General features: G+C 36.6%; 1 protein-coding gene across 9 annotated transcripts in view; it reads right to left on the bottom strand.

Moving 5' to 3' along the window:
* The window catches only part of LOC148960345 (pyruvate dehydrogenase phosphatase regulatory subunit, mitochondrial-like), a 39,305-nt gene that overhangs the window by 18,998 nt on the left and 6,227 nt on the right, over nt 1–14,080 (bottom strand). For 4 of the 9 annotated variants that reach the window (XM_089115972.1, XM_089115973.1, XM_089115971.1 and 1 more), the window contains exons 2-17: nt 13,364–13,528; nt 12,882–13,015; nt 11,961–12,042; nt 11,485–11,566; nt 10,658–10,739; nt 9,659–9,780; nt 9,224–9,244; nt 8,257–8,506; nt 7,575–7,699; nt 5,159–5,507; nt 4,306–4,424; nt 3,632–3,783; nt 2,418–2,619; nt 1,564–1,653; nt 736–900; nt 58–534 (exon numbers count right to left, since the gene is read on the bottom strand). In XM_089115972.1, coding sequence (XP_088972098.1) covers nt 244–534; nt 736–900; nt 1,564–1,653; nt 2,418–2,619; nt 3,632–3,783; nt 4,306–4,424; nt 5,159–5,507; nt 7,575–7,699; nt 8,257–8,506; nt 9,224–9,244; nt 9,659–9,780; nt 10,658–10,739; nt 11,485–11,566; nt 11,961–12,042; nt 12,882–12,942 — 2,193 coding nt within the window. In that variant the 5' untranslated portion in view covers nt 12,943–13,015; nt 13,364–13,528 and the 3' untranslated portion in view covers nt 58–243. Of the gene's footprint in view, nt 1–54; nt 535–735; nt 901–1,563; nt 1,654–2,417; nt 2,620–3,631; nt 3,784–4,305; nt 4,425–5,158; nt 5,508–7,574; nt 7,700–8,256; nt 8,507–9,223; nt 9,245–9,658; nt 9,781–10,657; nt 10,740–11,484; nt 11,567–11,960; nt 12,043–12,881; nt 13,016–13,363; nt 13,529–14,080 lie in introns of those variants that run through there. The other 5 variants (XM_089115967.1, XM_089115969.1, XM_089115966.1 and 2 more) reach the window with 5 other exon arrangements.

Consider the following 14,080-nt stretch of genomic DNA (forward strand, 5'->3'; position numbering starts at 1 on the left):
TAGAAATTCTGGTACACAGGTTCAGTTTTTGTCAACCTAACAAACATTGTTTTGTTCAAGAAATTTATTGTAAAACGCTATTATCAGTATACACATCTGGGCCAAACAACTATAAATTATCATATTGAAACCTAATCAGCAACTAAATTCGATCAAATTTCCAATTACCTTAAAAAAATTCTAAATTTATTCTTAAAAATAAAAATTTCCTAACAGTTTCTGCGATTCAATTAAATAACAACTTTACGAAATTATTCTGCAGCTTTTTGGTCTGCCTGCAATGCGCACCACCAAACTGTCTGCATTATCATCAATTTTTGCTTTATCAAAGATTGCATATGCTACCAGAGCCTTTTTGGAAAAGCTGAATGCAACAGATGATAAATTTCCCATACTTTCTCCAGCAACCTCAACGGGCTCTCCACCCCAAGCCCAGTTGTCATCATCAACGTCATAAATTACCAATTTGAACAGAGACCTGTCACTCGAAAAGTCTTTATTCTGCAAAGCCTTCTTTCCAATGAAATCACAATCCTAAAAGAATGACAGGCAAACAAAGTTGCAAATAATTTTTAAAATAGAATTATTCAATACACGCTTTTTCAATTTTGAGCAGTTAACCCTTTTTTTGCAGGACGTCAATCAAATCTTCCCTATCTATCGTTATGGTACAAAAAAAAGATTCGAAAAAACATATTCTAAAGGATATTCAACATATTCAAAACATATTCAAACCTTTTTAACAGATAATCTCCCAATTTCCATTGGTGACGTCATTGCACCGAAATCAGTACCGAACTCTGGTAGACCAGCTTCAATTCGCAAAGTGTTTATAGCCGTATGACCGACGTCCTTTACTTTACCAGTCTCTACGACGTTCTTATACAAGCCACGGCAAAGCTGCAAGAGATAACATTCATTAAAAGAAAAATCGAAAAAGCATTATCTTGTTACCAAAGAAATCAAACTCGATGATGATTCCCCCTATGCAATTTGCAGCTCCTTATTCCTTAACAGAAACATAATGTCTGATGGCAAATAAACATTTCCTGCGGGTATTTAACTAGAAAAAGATACAAGATAGAGGATATTCAGGTTCTACCCCCCCCCTCGTTCTCTTTCGAGTTTAATGTTGATATTGCTACTATTGAATTACATAGGCACCAGCCTTAAATATAGGCAGTGGGAAAGATTCTTGACAGGGGGAAGATCTATGCTATCTGGCACGTGTTTAGAGATTTGTCTAAACAGCCGTGTACAAATTGTAAAAAAGAGAGTAACGGGAGAAGTTGACCATTTATTCATCGACATCCTGAATAAAATAAGATCTTTCTTTTACTCACTTCAATAGACAGTAGTTCAAAAACATCAAGGAATTCAGAAAACAGGGCTTCCATTATACGTATAATCCCTCAAAATCAATGGAAAATAAATCCAAAATAAGTTAATCACGGCTCTACGGAGTTTTGCATTTACTACTTAATAAAACTACAAACCACAAACAGATTTCTTGAATTTTAGGCCAAAAATAACAGATATATTACATCCTTCATCATGACTTACCTCTGAAGGAACAAATGCTTGCCAGTTATTCTTATCATCGAGGAAACCTCTACATAACAAAACATCTGAAGCATTCCCAAGATCGACATACTAAAATTGAGAACAACAATTTATAATGAAAGATCGTTAAACCATCAGTTTATAATCGAAGCAATATCAAAAAGGGTATTTTACATTTTGCTTTATCAAGGATGTGTATGAGCTACTCTTATGCCACTTGCTATAAAGAACAGGACGGTTTTAAGTTGCTACTTCGAGTTTCATGCTTAATGCTATTGGTGTATAGAACAGGACGGTTTTAAGTTGCTACTTCGAGTTTCATGCTTAATGCTATTGGTGCATAGAACAGAACGGTTCTAAGTTGCTACTTCGAGTTTCATGCTTAATGCTATTGGTGCATAGAACAGAACAGTTCTAAGTTGCTACTCTGAGTTTCACGCTTAATGCTATTGGCGTATAGAACAGGACGGCTCTAAGTTGCTACTCTGAGTTTCACGCTTAATGCTATTGGTTTATAGAACAGGACGGTTCTAAGTTGCTACTCTGAGTTTCACGCTTAATGTGATAATCAGGCAACCCTTTCGAAACACTCTTATATGAGTTACCCAACAAAATGCAAAGGGGAAGATATCAAAATGGAAGATAAAACTAAATCCTTCCAGTCTTCAACTCAATTGATAAGGCGAGAGCTGTGGAGTGAATCTTGGCAAAGAAGTTAAAATGAAGAGCAAAATCGTTGCTCTTTCATAATCAATGCTTGAATATTTTGAGTCATGGTTTTACAAAAATGTGATACATTTCTCTAAATAGTATATAAGTAAAATTGGATATACAGTACTTCATTTTGCTGTTACCTGATGTTCTCCTTTGGCAAAATCGTCAAGAGGCGTTAATGTGAGTTGTTTGATGAGCTCGTCTGATTTTGGGCCAAACAGCCCGAGACAAGCATACTTCGACGAAACATCATCAATTTTGATTGAATCCGCTGATTTGCAATTTTTGCGAATCCACCAAAGTAGCGTGTTCTGCTGGATGGGTGACGTCACACAAAAATATCTGAAGCGAGAATGAAGATACAGCTGCGATCTGTGTTTTTGCCATTCTAAATCAAACTTGCATCTAAATCAGATCTCAGTCGATGAAACTTTGCTTCTTTTCAAGATCAACAATTTTGAAATATAACAACGTAAACTTGTAAATTCCACTTGATTTATCGATGTTAAGCATTTAATATGTAGACTGGTCTATTCATTGTATGTTAATGCTTTAGCTTCCAATTCTTTCTAAAGCACTTCGAAACAGCTTAAATGCAAAATTTAGATAAATTACTTGCAATGTTAGAACTTTAAAAAAATCTCGCGACACTGTTGCATAATTTTAACAGGAAAACCAAAGAGACATATCCATGAGTAATTCCTATCATCTGAAATACATTTAGTGAACTCCGTCGTACATACCATTATTTGAAGAATCCCAGTCTAATAGGGATCCCTGGCTTATGAGAGCTTATAGGACCAGATTCTTCCCTAAAAGACCCTTTGCTCCATATTCCGCAGGAGACTCTACAGAAAACGACACTTCTAGTTATACAGGGGAACCTCACATCGAGCTCAATAAGGGAGCCTAGAGATCAGAGCTTCTAAGGGACACAAGACTTCTATTCTATAAAGGATCCCTGACTACAACTTCGAAGAGATATCATAGTGGGTATTGTTCCTCAGGTCCCCAAAATTATACAAGGGAACCTGGCGTAAAACTCCATAAGAAAGCTCAGAGATCAGAGCTTCTAACGGGCCCCAGACTTCCACAACGGACACCTGGCTTCAACTTCAATAGAGGCCCAAGACTTTTTTCCACAGTCCTCGGACTTCAACTCCTATGAGTGACCTGAAACCTTTTTATTTTGCTGGCCAGGTAATCATATCAAGACAATTGTAGGTAAAAATAGTCTTATGGAAGCATTTTCTCGATATCCTGGCAGAATTTTAGGTATTGGACGAAATCATGATATCGTTGTGAAATTCATATTCAACAAAATCGATCCCAACGAGACTTCAAATGTCCATACCTGTTGTCAGCTATCCTATAGAGAATAGCAGTTGCAACATAATTGCCATCCTCATTCAGCAGCGATGCGTTTACGAAAGTCCCAGTTTTTATATCGATATTTTCAGCAAAAAGGAACTGTAGCTCAGTTACCAATTGTGATGCTGAATCTGACTAAATGAAACCAACGATTAATCAAGAGCTTCAAATGGAAGAATGTCTGTTATCTTACCTATAAGTGCTGCATTAATGAATACTTTTTCTAGAGTCACTATCTAACTTTGCAACGAAAAATAATTCATATAGCGCCATCACCTTACTAAAGAAACTAAGCATTGTAGGCCTAAACAAGACCTTTTCTCTACTTGATTAAATATTCGGTCACTTCTAAACAAGGTACAAGGTTCTAGAAGTAATATATAAAAAAGAAAGCAGGGAATAGGCTACAGAAAAGTCTTTCCCATTGATCATGTATCGTTGTTGAATACTCAGTAATAAATTGAAACATCTATGCCAGGAATTCAGCAAAACATAAATTTCTATTCAGAAGCTTTATATAAATACATATATCCTTCTAACGAAAGTCCAACCTAACCAAAGTGTAAAATGATAACCACATAAAATGAAAAGCGAAAACAGCAATATTGAAATATCACAGCATAATGCAAAGCAATGAAAATTCTTGTTTTTACTTACGCTAATTTCGATCTTACTCTGCCATGTCATGTCAGCAAGCCCAACACTTTCCTTGCAAGCCTTGTACTCTTCTCCAACCCATTCTATCCAGTTAGGCTTCCCAAACGTTGGAATAGGATCTGAATGGATTGAAAAGCTAAGACATCACCGAAGCATATAGCCTGATAACAAGACCCCGATCGAAGCATACTAATTTGTTAAGTAATCTATCACAAAGCTAAAAATTTGTTTAAAAAACAGCTTTTTTACACGGAAATAACTTTGCAAATCATCAAAAATAGCAAATTCAAAGGGTCCATCCATCTGGGATACCAAAGACGACAATGATCAACTAATCTTTCCATTCATTCATATTTTCTTAAACAAGCAGGCATCAGCACCATTATTAAAATATCAAAGCCTACAGGAATATAATATCTTCTACAGTCTTCAAATCCTATACGTGTAATATGCATTAAACATAGGTTCCTATTATGATGTAGGGGGTCACATTGATCCATACAGATTCAGGCACAACCTACAGGCCTTTCTTTATTCTTTGCGGTCGCCTTTAAACAGGTTTGTAGAGAACATTTGCAAAGTGGATAAAACTACAATTTCGGCGTGCCACGACCACATCTTTTTCGAACCAGTCAACTAATTATTAATACTTGATCAGTTAATATTTAACGAAGAATTTCCTCAGAGACAAGGTCATTCGAAAAAGAAAAACATTTGTCTGCAACATAAAAAAAGGTGAATCTTTTCACTTGACACTCTTTTATCGAGAATTGCACGTCTAGCTATCAGTTGATTCTGCAAAGTTACCTTACCTTTTGATAAAATAGAAGAAACAACGAGGTAAATGAAGTACCTTTGCCATCTGGTGAGAACCAGCTGGCTCTCTCCCAACCACCAATTTTGTTCCACTGACAACCATTTTGGGAAAGAACATCATATAGGGGCGAGGTTTTCAAAGGTCCACCAGCTGAAATTTGGGTTTCAGGATACTGTATGGCATAACTTCGACCTAAAACGTTCCCAATTCGGTTTCTTAAGTAAAACTTGTTGCTTTGTTCTTTACTGAATCTTTTAACATCAAAGCTTGTTATATCCCAAGAGCTCTTGCCATAAGCAATTAGTTCAGCAGTCAACTTTCCCATAGCTGGACCAGACGCAATACCATAAGAATTCATGCCTGCAGCAACGAAATAGTTATGGATCTGCGAAGACAAAGGAAATAAATGCACACGAGTTGTCCAAAAAACAAATCCGATTGGAGGCTGGTCTTATCTAATCAAAACAGCAATGAAATTATTCACACCCATCGAATGCCTAAGGAGGAGGAGAGGGGGGGGGGGGGGTTGTGTTCTACAGTCATGCGGTTTGTTAATACTTCGATTCATTTTTCGATTTTTCCCTAGAAATCGCTCGGTTTTTTATTTTTAACATTGCCTCAGTTAACAGATTTTGGCGACGTTTGGGCTTGTATTGTGAATTTTGCGGTTTTTTAGAGTCTCAATGAACGGTTTCTTAAGGGGTTACACCCCTAGCATCTAGCCAAAAGTGAAGTTCTTTTCCTTTCAATGATGTGACGTCATAATGGCGAAGAACCGAGGTAAACTAGGGACTTCACTAATAAAAGTAGCAACAGCAACAATTACAGGATGGGAAAATGTCTCGACATCGTGAATAAAACCATTTTCACACAGTTTTACAATTAACAAAAATAATGCACTGACTTTCGCCATTTGACTGTCGCCATTTTAAAGATACTTCACCTTAGTGTTGTAAAATATGACCATTTAGAGAATATCTCCCTTCAAACAATGTCTTGCTTTTAGTTGATGTATGGTTGCTTATGAAATGATAAAACTGAAACATATAAACTTATTTCTAACACAGGAAAAGGCAACCTGTCCAAAGTGATATTATTCTAATTACTGTAATCACGTCTATCACATAACCATTAAAATAAGTTGCTAAGATCAAGAATGACACACAAAGTAACATCAACAAACAGTGCTGAGGAGAGGGGGGTCAGGGGGGTCACTGACCCGGGGGCCCTTGGCTATAGGGGCCCATAAATAATAATTCAATTTGAAAAATTTCTGAGCAATAATCCAGCCTCTCCATTACCACAAACTGTCATGAAAAAAAGACAATAATGCAAAAGTCTATGAATGAATTAAGGTGGAGCCATTTCTCGTCTTTGTGAGCCTGAGCTAAAGAAGTTGCCAAATCTGAATGTTGCCAAAAAATGTGATTGCAACAGACAACATACAGCAACATGCATGCTATACAGATATACACTATTGCATGCGCATCTATTTGCAACAGTGTGTCGGTAGTGATAAATTAGTTAACAAATTAATCATTTTCTATTTTCTTAGACTTTAAAAATTTTCTAAGAAATTTTCATTTTTATGCATTATGGTGTTTAAATATCAGTTATGCTTAAATTATATGAAATAAAAACAGAAGTAAAAGCCACCAGACAATGGCCAAGATAGGAAAATTAATAGGAAGGGTGAGAAACTTAGATTTTTCGACAAAAATTTAACAAGCATTAATACTATTTTCCCAAATTTTAACATAACATAACAACATTGGAACAGAAATAAATAAATTTTTTGATATATTCAGATATCCATATGTTTATTCAACTTTAAATTCTTTCCTATCAAAACATAGCAATTGAAGAAACATAGACAACCATTTTTAATTTCCGACAATGCAAGAGGATTTCCGGAAAAATAGCAGTTTAGCTCTACAGGGGGTTTTTTGCCCCCTCTAACCCCTTTACGCCACTGCCACCAGAGCAGTTTAGTCACCATAGCAATTTTAGCAACCAAAATGGCCGCCATGGTAATTTCAGGAACCAAAATAGCCGCCATGGTAATTTTAGCAACCAAAATAGCCACCATGGCAATTTAAGCAACCATCATTTTCAACCTGGGGGAGCATTCCCCATGCCCCTAGAAACATATGCCTTAGACAAGTTTTACCATTTATCTTTCGTCCTGACCCGGGGCCCATAAAACCTCTCCGCGGCTCTGTCAACAAGGCATACTCTATGGCTGACTATAGCTGTTGCTGTCAAATTTTGAATTTTCCAATAAACAGACATCGTTAAAGATCAGCTCTTTGGTTGAATTTATCAGATTTGAAGCAAGCGCAATGAACAAACGCTATCAGTGAGAACTTTAAGAAAACACTGACCGGGGGGGGGGGGGGCATAGAAAGCATTGGTTAATGAAAAAATATTATGCACGGCCCAAATTATTCACCTCCGCGACTTCACCAAGAAGAAAACCACCGTCCTCTGTAAAAGACTCAGGACCATTGACGAATTGACGAATCTCAGCATTTGCAATCGACGGAATTCGGTGTATCATGCCTTGCATGAGAATATCTAGCGTAGATAAGCAGACAATTAACGGATATTGACACGTTGACAAAACATGGTACATAGCAAAGAACGGGAGGTAGCAACTCTGAATATGGCACAAAAATGAAGGGCAGAAACACAGTTTCATATCTCTATTGTTGCTGACGTTGATATAGAAAAGCAGTATGGATAACAAATCAAAATCTTCATGCAACCCCCCCGTCAAAGATCAAACAGTCAATCAATCAAGAGCATGCGTAATAATAACTTTTTCCATGCACATGCGTATTGACTTCAGGACGGAGGGCTGCCTCGCTTTTAAAAGACCAAGAAACACGTAAAGACCCGATTACGTCTCCTTTTTCAGAAATGACGGAATAATGTTCTTAGCCTACACGGTCGAGTCTGTACGAAGCAATGATTTTTCTAAGCTACAGTTAGATTTCACAAAGGAAGTTTAGACAGTTCAATCATTTAGTTCTGAAAATAGTCTGATCACCGTTCACGCATTTTAAAATATCGAAAATTTAAAGGTTCATTAATAGAAATCGTTCATAACGAAAGATTCAACGGAGACTTACCAAAATGATCCCAGTCTTCTGGTAGCAACTGGAACTCAAATTTATTAGGCACACCCTTTTCATAGAAGCAAGGCTTTCCTTGGGGCTCAAAACCTCCTGCCATTAGTCCCCCGCTCCATTCTCTTATGTAAATGTAGGAGTCGCCGTCTCTCAGAACTGGAAGCATGCTATGGACACCAGACATTGGTTTGGTAACAGTGTAGAAATGTTCGCAGGAGTGTAGGGGCAAATGTACCGGAGTGTCGGAACGCTAGAATCAGGAAGATTTCATAGCTATAATAAGAATTGGTATATTGAGATCAATCTTTTCGTGGTAGAGAATTTAAAAAGGGCTTTGAAGAGAACACTTCGAATCATATTGCTATTGAATCTTTCTTTTCGAGTATAAAACATAGATCAAAACATAGATCAAAAACTCTACGCGAGGACGAAGCTAGGTTTATGTAAGACATACAGTAGAAACCCGCATAGAAGAACCTAGGTTTTTTCTGGCAGTCTGAATAGGTTCTTAAATAACAGGCTGCTATTCTAGATTCCAGTATAAAAGGTTCTTAGCAAGGTTCTCTTATACGCACAGGCTTGCACACATTAACAATGTTTTCTACAGCAAGAATTCTAACGGACACACTTAAACCAGCTTTGATCTTCATATCAAATTTCAACTAATCAAATGAATATGTGCTGTTAGGTCGTCCAATTAGAATGCCACAATCCATAACCTGATTTACTCTAAGCTGGATTAATTTGCCACTGTGATTAGGTTGTAAAGAACCATTCTAAAAACCCTTTTTCTTATATATAGAGAAGAACCTTTTTTAAATTCCAGCTTCTTGGGAGTTCTTAAATTGCAGTCTCAAGGTTCTTATAAAAACAGGTTCTTTTATGCGAGTTTCTACTGTACGTTAAATGCTAAGCAACGTTAAAATGTGAAATGGCAACATTAAAAGTTTTTACATGAAACACTCACCAGTCCAAGTTCTCTTGCCCACTGTCAAATAAAAAGAATTGTCAAAGTATATTAATTATATTTTCAATCTCTAACGCCTGAAACAATGAAAAATTGCTGATCTACATTTAGAAGTTGAACGAACTTAGGTAAGACGAATTTTACTTCCACGCTAATAATTGTGGTATCTTTGTTTGGAAAAAGAAATCTCACGTATGAAAACGGAAATGTGGTCCTCGATAACCTTAGCCACTTAAAGAATTTGAAGAAACGAATGATCTTTAGGCAAATCACATGTTGCCATCGATGCCAACAACGACATTACGTGCAACGGGATTGAAGCCCCAAATTTGGCTGGAATGTTATTGTTACGTAGCTTTATATTCCTCTAATCGTATTCCATTTTTGTTAGGCCTGACAGATTGCATCAAAGAAGACTTTGATTGCTTTTCTCACCTGCCCTGCACAGTTAACAAATTTATCACAGTGTATGAAACCATGATCTGTATCAACCCCAGTAACACGTTTTCCATCAGTGGCCACATTTTTCACACCAACGCCTTGAATGAATCGTACACCTAAAAAGGGGGATTTTTCAATTATAAGCAAATAAAAAACTCTATCAAATGTAGTGTAATTACATCAAATAAAGGACTATTTGCAATTGGCATAATTACATCAAATAGGTGTACTATACTTGAAGGAACAAGGATATAGTTTGTTGTAAAGAGGTGCCCCTTTTTCAGAAATTGTAGAAAGAGTTTGTTGTTTCATAGTGTTGGCTAGTGGAAGGTTGCGCTAAAGACAGTTCATTGCGTATGAAACTTCTTTTAGCAAAAATTTAGTTAGTGCTTGGAATGTGAAATTGTAGAAAGCATCTTACTACAAGTGTCATAATCTTTGTAAATTGGTTAACAAAATATGAACCACTGAATGAATGTTTTCAAACCCGAATTGAAAGTTTTTTATTTTTCATGCAACCGCCTTTAAGAACACACGTGTGGACTATAACTTAAAAGTAAAAGTACAACTTTTAATCTTTTTGTTAGTTCTTGGGGTACAAACCATCAGTTCAGATACCAACAAGATACCAAAACAACAATATAGCCAAATTTAGCCAACCCCCTCTCCCCCTAGGAACAATGTTGATTTACTATAGAACCAAGAAAGAAGTTATGAAATACGCTTTTTCTTGTGGCCTTTATAACATTTTTCTGAACCTTCAACATTGTTTTGGAAGGAAATGGGGCTTGAAGTAGTAGTATTCGGGAGAACAATTGAATATTAGCAAAGTACAGGGCAAAGTGTTGGATGTTCCAAGTAATTTTGGCAGTGATTGTAGCAATTCCTGTCTCTGTAAAACTGAAAGCTATGGAACGGAAAGCAACAGTGAAACATGTCAGAGATATTCTATATCAAAATTTTCAAAGGTCGATGTGATATAAAGATGCAAACCTTTGTTAGTGGCCCCTCTCATCAAAGACGCACATGCATCGCTTGCATTGCAGGCTCCTTCGTTGGGTGACCAAACTGCTAGCTGTGGAATTATATAAACGTTTATGAATTTCATCATACTTGAGTTGAAAATGCTAGAGAATAAAATAATTCAATTATTAAAATCAATGTGACCAGACATTTACTTGTGATCAGATCCTGCTTGGGAATGGTCATATTGCATGGCCTATAATTTTGAACTGGATTCATGAAGAGCAATTGAAAGGAAAAACGAAGCTTCGGTCACAAAGACATGAAAAAACATTGAATTTCGCATACCTTGAAACATTTTATGCTTTTGCAAATATTTAAATATGAGAGATAATATCAGTACATCAGATAGTGTATTTATATTGTAAAATATCATTTGGGATAAGAGCAAGGGGGTTATTTGACTAGGAAAGTGGCTAGGGAGTGCAGAAAACCTTTTTGCACCCTTACCCTATCCCATAAAAAATATGCCAAAAAACACACCCTATCTCATGAAAACTTTGCCAAAAACATGTCACCACTCATGCCAAAAAACCTTACCCAAAAATATTTGCTGCTAAGCAAATGTAACCGGAACGTGATCTTCATAAGAAAAATCTAAAGAGCAGAGTAAGCTGTTCTCATATATTTCTTGTTTATAGATTTTCTTGTTTATACCCTGTCCCGGAAGTTGATACAATTCATGATACCCCCTGTCCCATAATTTTATCGGAAAAGGTTCCCTATTCCGTCGCACATCCAGTCAGGTTGAGTATGAGAATGCCCCCCTCTTCCTAGGGATAAGAGTCGTGTGGTACCTCTAGATCATCGATTTTGAGCAAAGGGTACAGTTCCAGCGCTTCTCGAGGCGATATCATCTCGCATTCAACACCGTTCTGCCTTAAAAAGAAGTTATGGTAATCAATACAGGCTACAAAACAAAAACAAATACTATATTCTACATCTAAAGAATCTTAGGTTACACTCTATAATCTTGTCCCTTGTTTGAAGATAAGCAATATGTATCAAGAAAAAGCCAGATGGCTAGAGACTGATTGCGACCTCGATCAAATCTTCAAGAAAAAATTGAAGTGGAGGCTTCTTCTGGCTTAGCTTTAGGTGAATATACTTTGCTACAGGTCCTCCAAGGCTTTGTATTAGCTGAGGAAAACATTGTTTGTAGGAAATAGGTTTCTTGCATTTGGTAGTTTGGTGAACTTTACGTGTTTTTATTTTCCATCGTTTTGAATCAGATTGCAAAACAGTGTTACGGTACAATAAAGTCCTTATCTACCTTGCTCGGTCAAAGACTCTCCTGAGAAGTTTTGCCCTATCTTTGGATTTAGCAACAGCCACGCTCCCACACAACTTTACCCCTATCAAAGAATGACAAGTTGCTAGTCGGGATAAGCTTTAATTATCAAACAGCTGTGGCACCTAAAAAATTTTACTCGTAATACAAGTCAGAATACAGTAAATAGCGATATTAATCAGGGATGGTATTATTGAGGTGTAGTTCAGGGTAGGGATGGAGGAAGATAAGATTAAACATCGTTTTAATGAAGGACACAACCATGACTGATGACAGAAAAGATTTTGCAATAATTGGGATGGTTGGAAAATGCATCTAAAACGATTACAACCTCGTTAACTGACTCGGGGGGGGGGTACCTTAACATGTTTGAAGGTACCTTTTTTCTGAAAAGCGTGGAATTATCGGTATCAGATTTTGATCTCAGCTAGAAATGAAATGTGTGTAATATTGATATTTTGGGGCAAAGGACATGTCAAATTTGTTTGATGATTTTGTTGTGCTTTAAAAATGTTGTTTGTTGCAAGGAATTATGGGTATATAGTTCTTATAATTTTTGCGGAATTATGGGTCACGTTTTTTTAAACACGTGCATAATTATGGGTCACATTTTTTTAAACATGTGCCATCTTTTAGATCCAGCATCAGCTGGTTTTTTTCACTAAAAATCTAGAATGCTCTCTACATTGTCGACAAAATCTGATACCGGTAAGAATCTCTGGATCTGCAAATCTGTACTAAAACAATCAGAAATCCCTAATCTGCATACAAATCGCCCACAATCTGCAGATCTAAAGGCTCCTACACTCCTCATTGAGAAGGAAGGTGGATCCTAAAGAACAAAGGAAAATTTTTAAAGAGAATTAAACTTTGAATATAGTTTTGTTGCAAATGGTAAAATACCTGTTCCAAGGCCTGTTTCTTTTTCCAATTCAGAGTATAAATCCAAGCTATAAGCAGACATTTTGTAACGCAATGTGCTGGCATGTAGGAGCCCAAGGAGCCCAACAGCATGCCAAGTTGTACCACACCCAAGGCTTTTCAAAAGCAAAATGTTTTGATAAATTAAAAAAAAGACTATATAAAAGCAATGTAAACACTTTTGAGACTGTAAATTTCATCAATACAAAATTTCAAGGTAAATAATTCTCAACAAATCCAAGGGAATCCGGTGGCTGCAATAATACAAAGCTTTTATAATTAGTTTAATGTGCCTGAAGGATTAACCATAAAGAAATTTGATGTTCCACCTACCACACAGCGAAAACACCATTCTTCTGTTTGGGAGTAATTCATTTAGCACCAAGAAACCAAGACCAACCTACATTGATACATTTAATTACTAACAAAGGATTATGTGTTGCTTAGTTGAAAAAGTGACAAACCTTCCTTGCTCAAGGACAACAACATCTTTCTTCCCATACTTTGCTAGATGATATGCCACAGATGATCCAATTACCCCTGCACCAGCAACAACTATTTCAGCTGAGCTAGGGAAGGTAGCAGCATCTGAAGAGAGGGTATTTTTTCTCTGGTAGCAGTGCCTGGATCTATTGAAAAAATTTGAAACATTAAACCAATTTCACTCTATGAAAAAGAAAGACAAAAACTGGTATAAATGAGGTTTAGTATAAGGTATTTCTGAAACAAAATGCGCAGGAATGTGTGGAAACTTGTTGAAAAAACTGCCAGGTTGGGTACATCAGACATTGATAGAGGTCCCAGGTGCTCCAGGGGGCAACTCTGTTTGTTTCCAGTCCCGCATCATTGTCAAGAAGCCCATTCAGCTTCTGAGCTTTGACTATATTTCAATTCAGTAAAATTTTATTTTATCATATTAGTAATGCTGAAATGAAAAAAGTGTTTATGGGAGCATCTTTTACAAAATAGCAGATGTAGCTTTACAGGGGACTTTTGCCCCCTCTGACCTCTCTCTATCTACAACACTGTTTCAGCTTGATTCTTATGACCTTGATTCCTACTTTCCATTTATTATATAGACTGTGACAGGAGACTAACAATATTTCAGTGAAAAGCTATTCATTTTTCATAATGTGATTTTTTATTTGGTTCCTTTTTTCGTACAATTTCAAGGTAGGAGC

The sequence above is a fragment of the Rhopilema esculentum genome, chromosome 4, assembly GCF_057945365.1.
Source record: "Rhopilema esculentum isolate cy_ngs chromosome 4, ASM5794536v1, whole genome shotgun sequence".
NCBI classification, from domain to species: Eukaryota; Metazoa; Cnidaria; class Scyphozoa; order Rhizostomeae; family Rhizostomatidae; genus Rhopilema; species Rhopilema esculentum.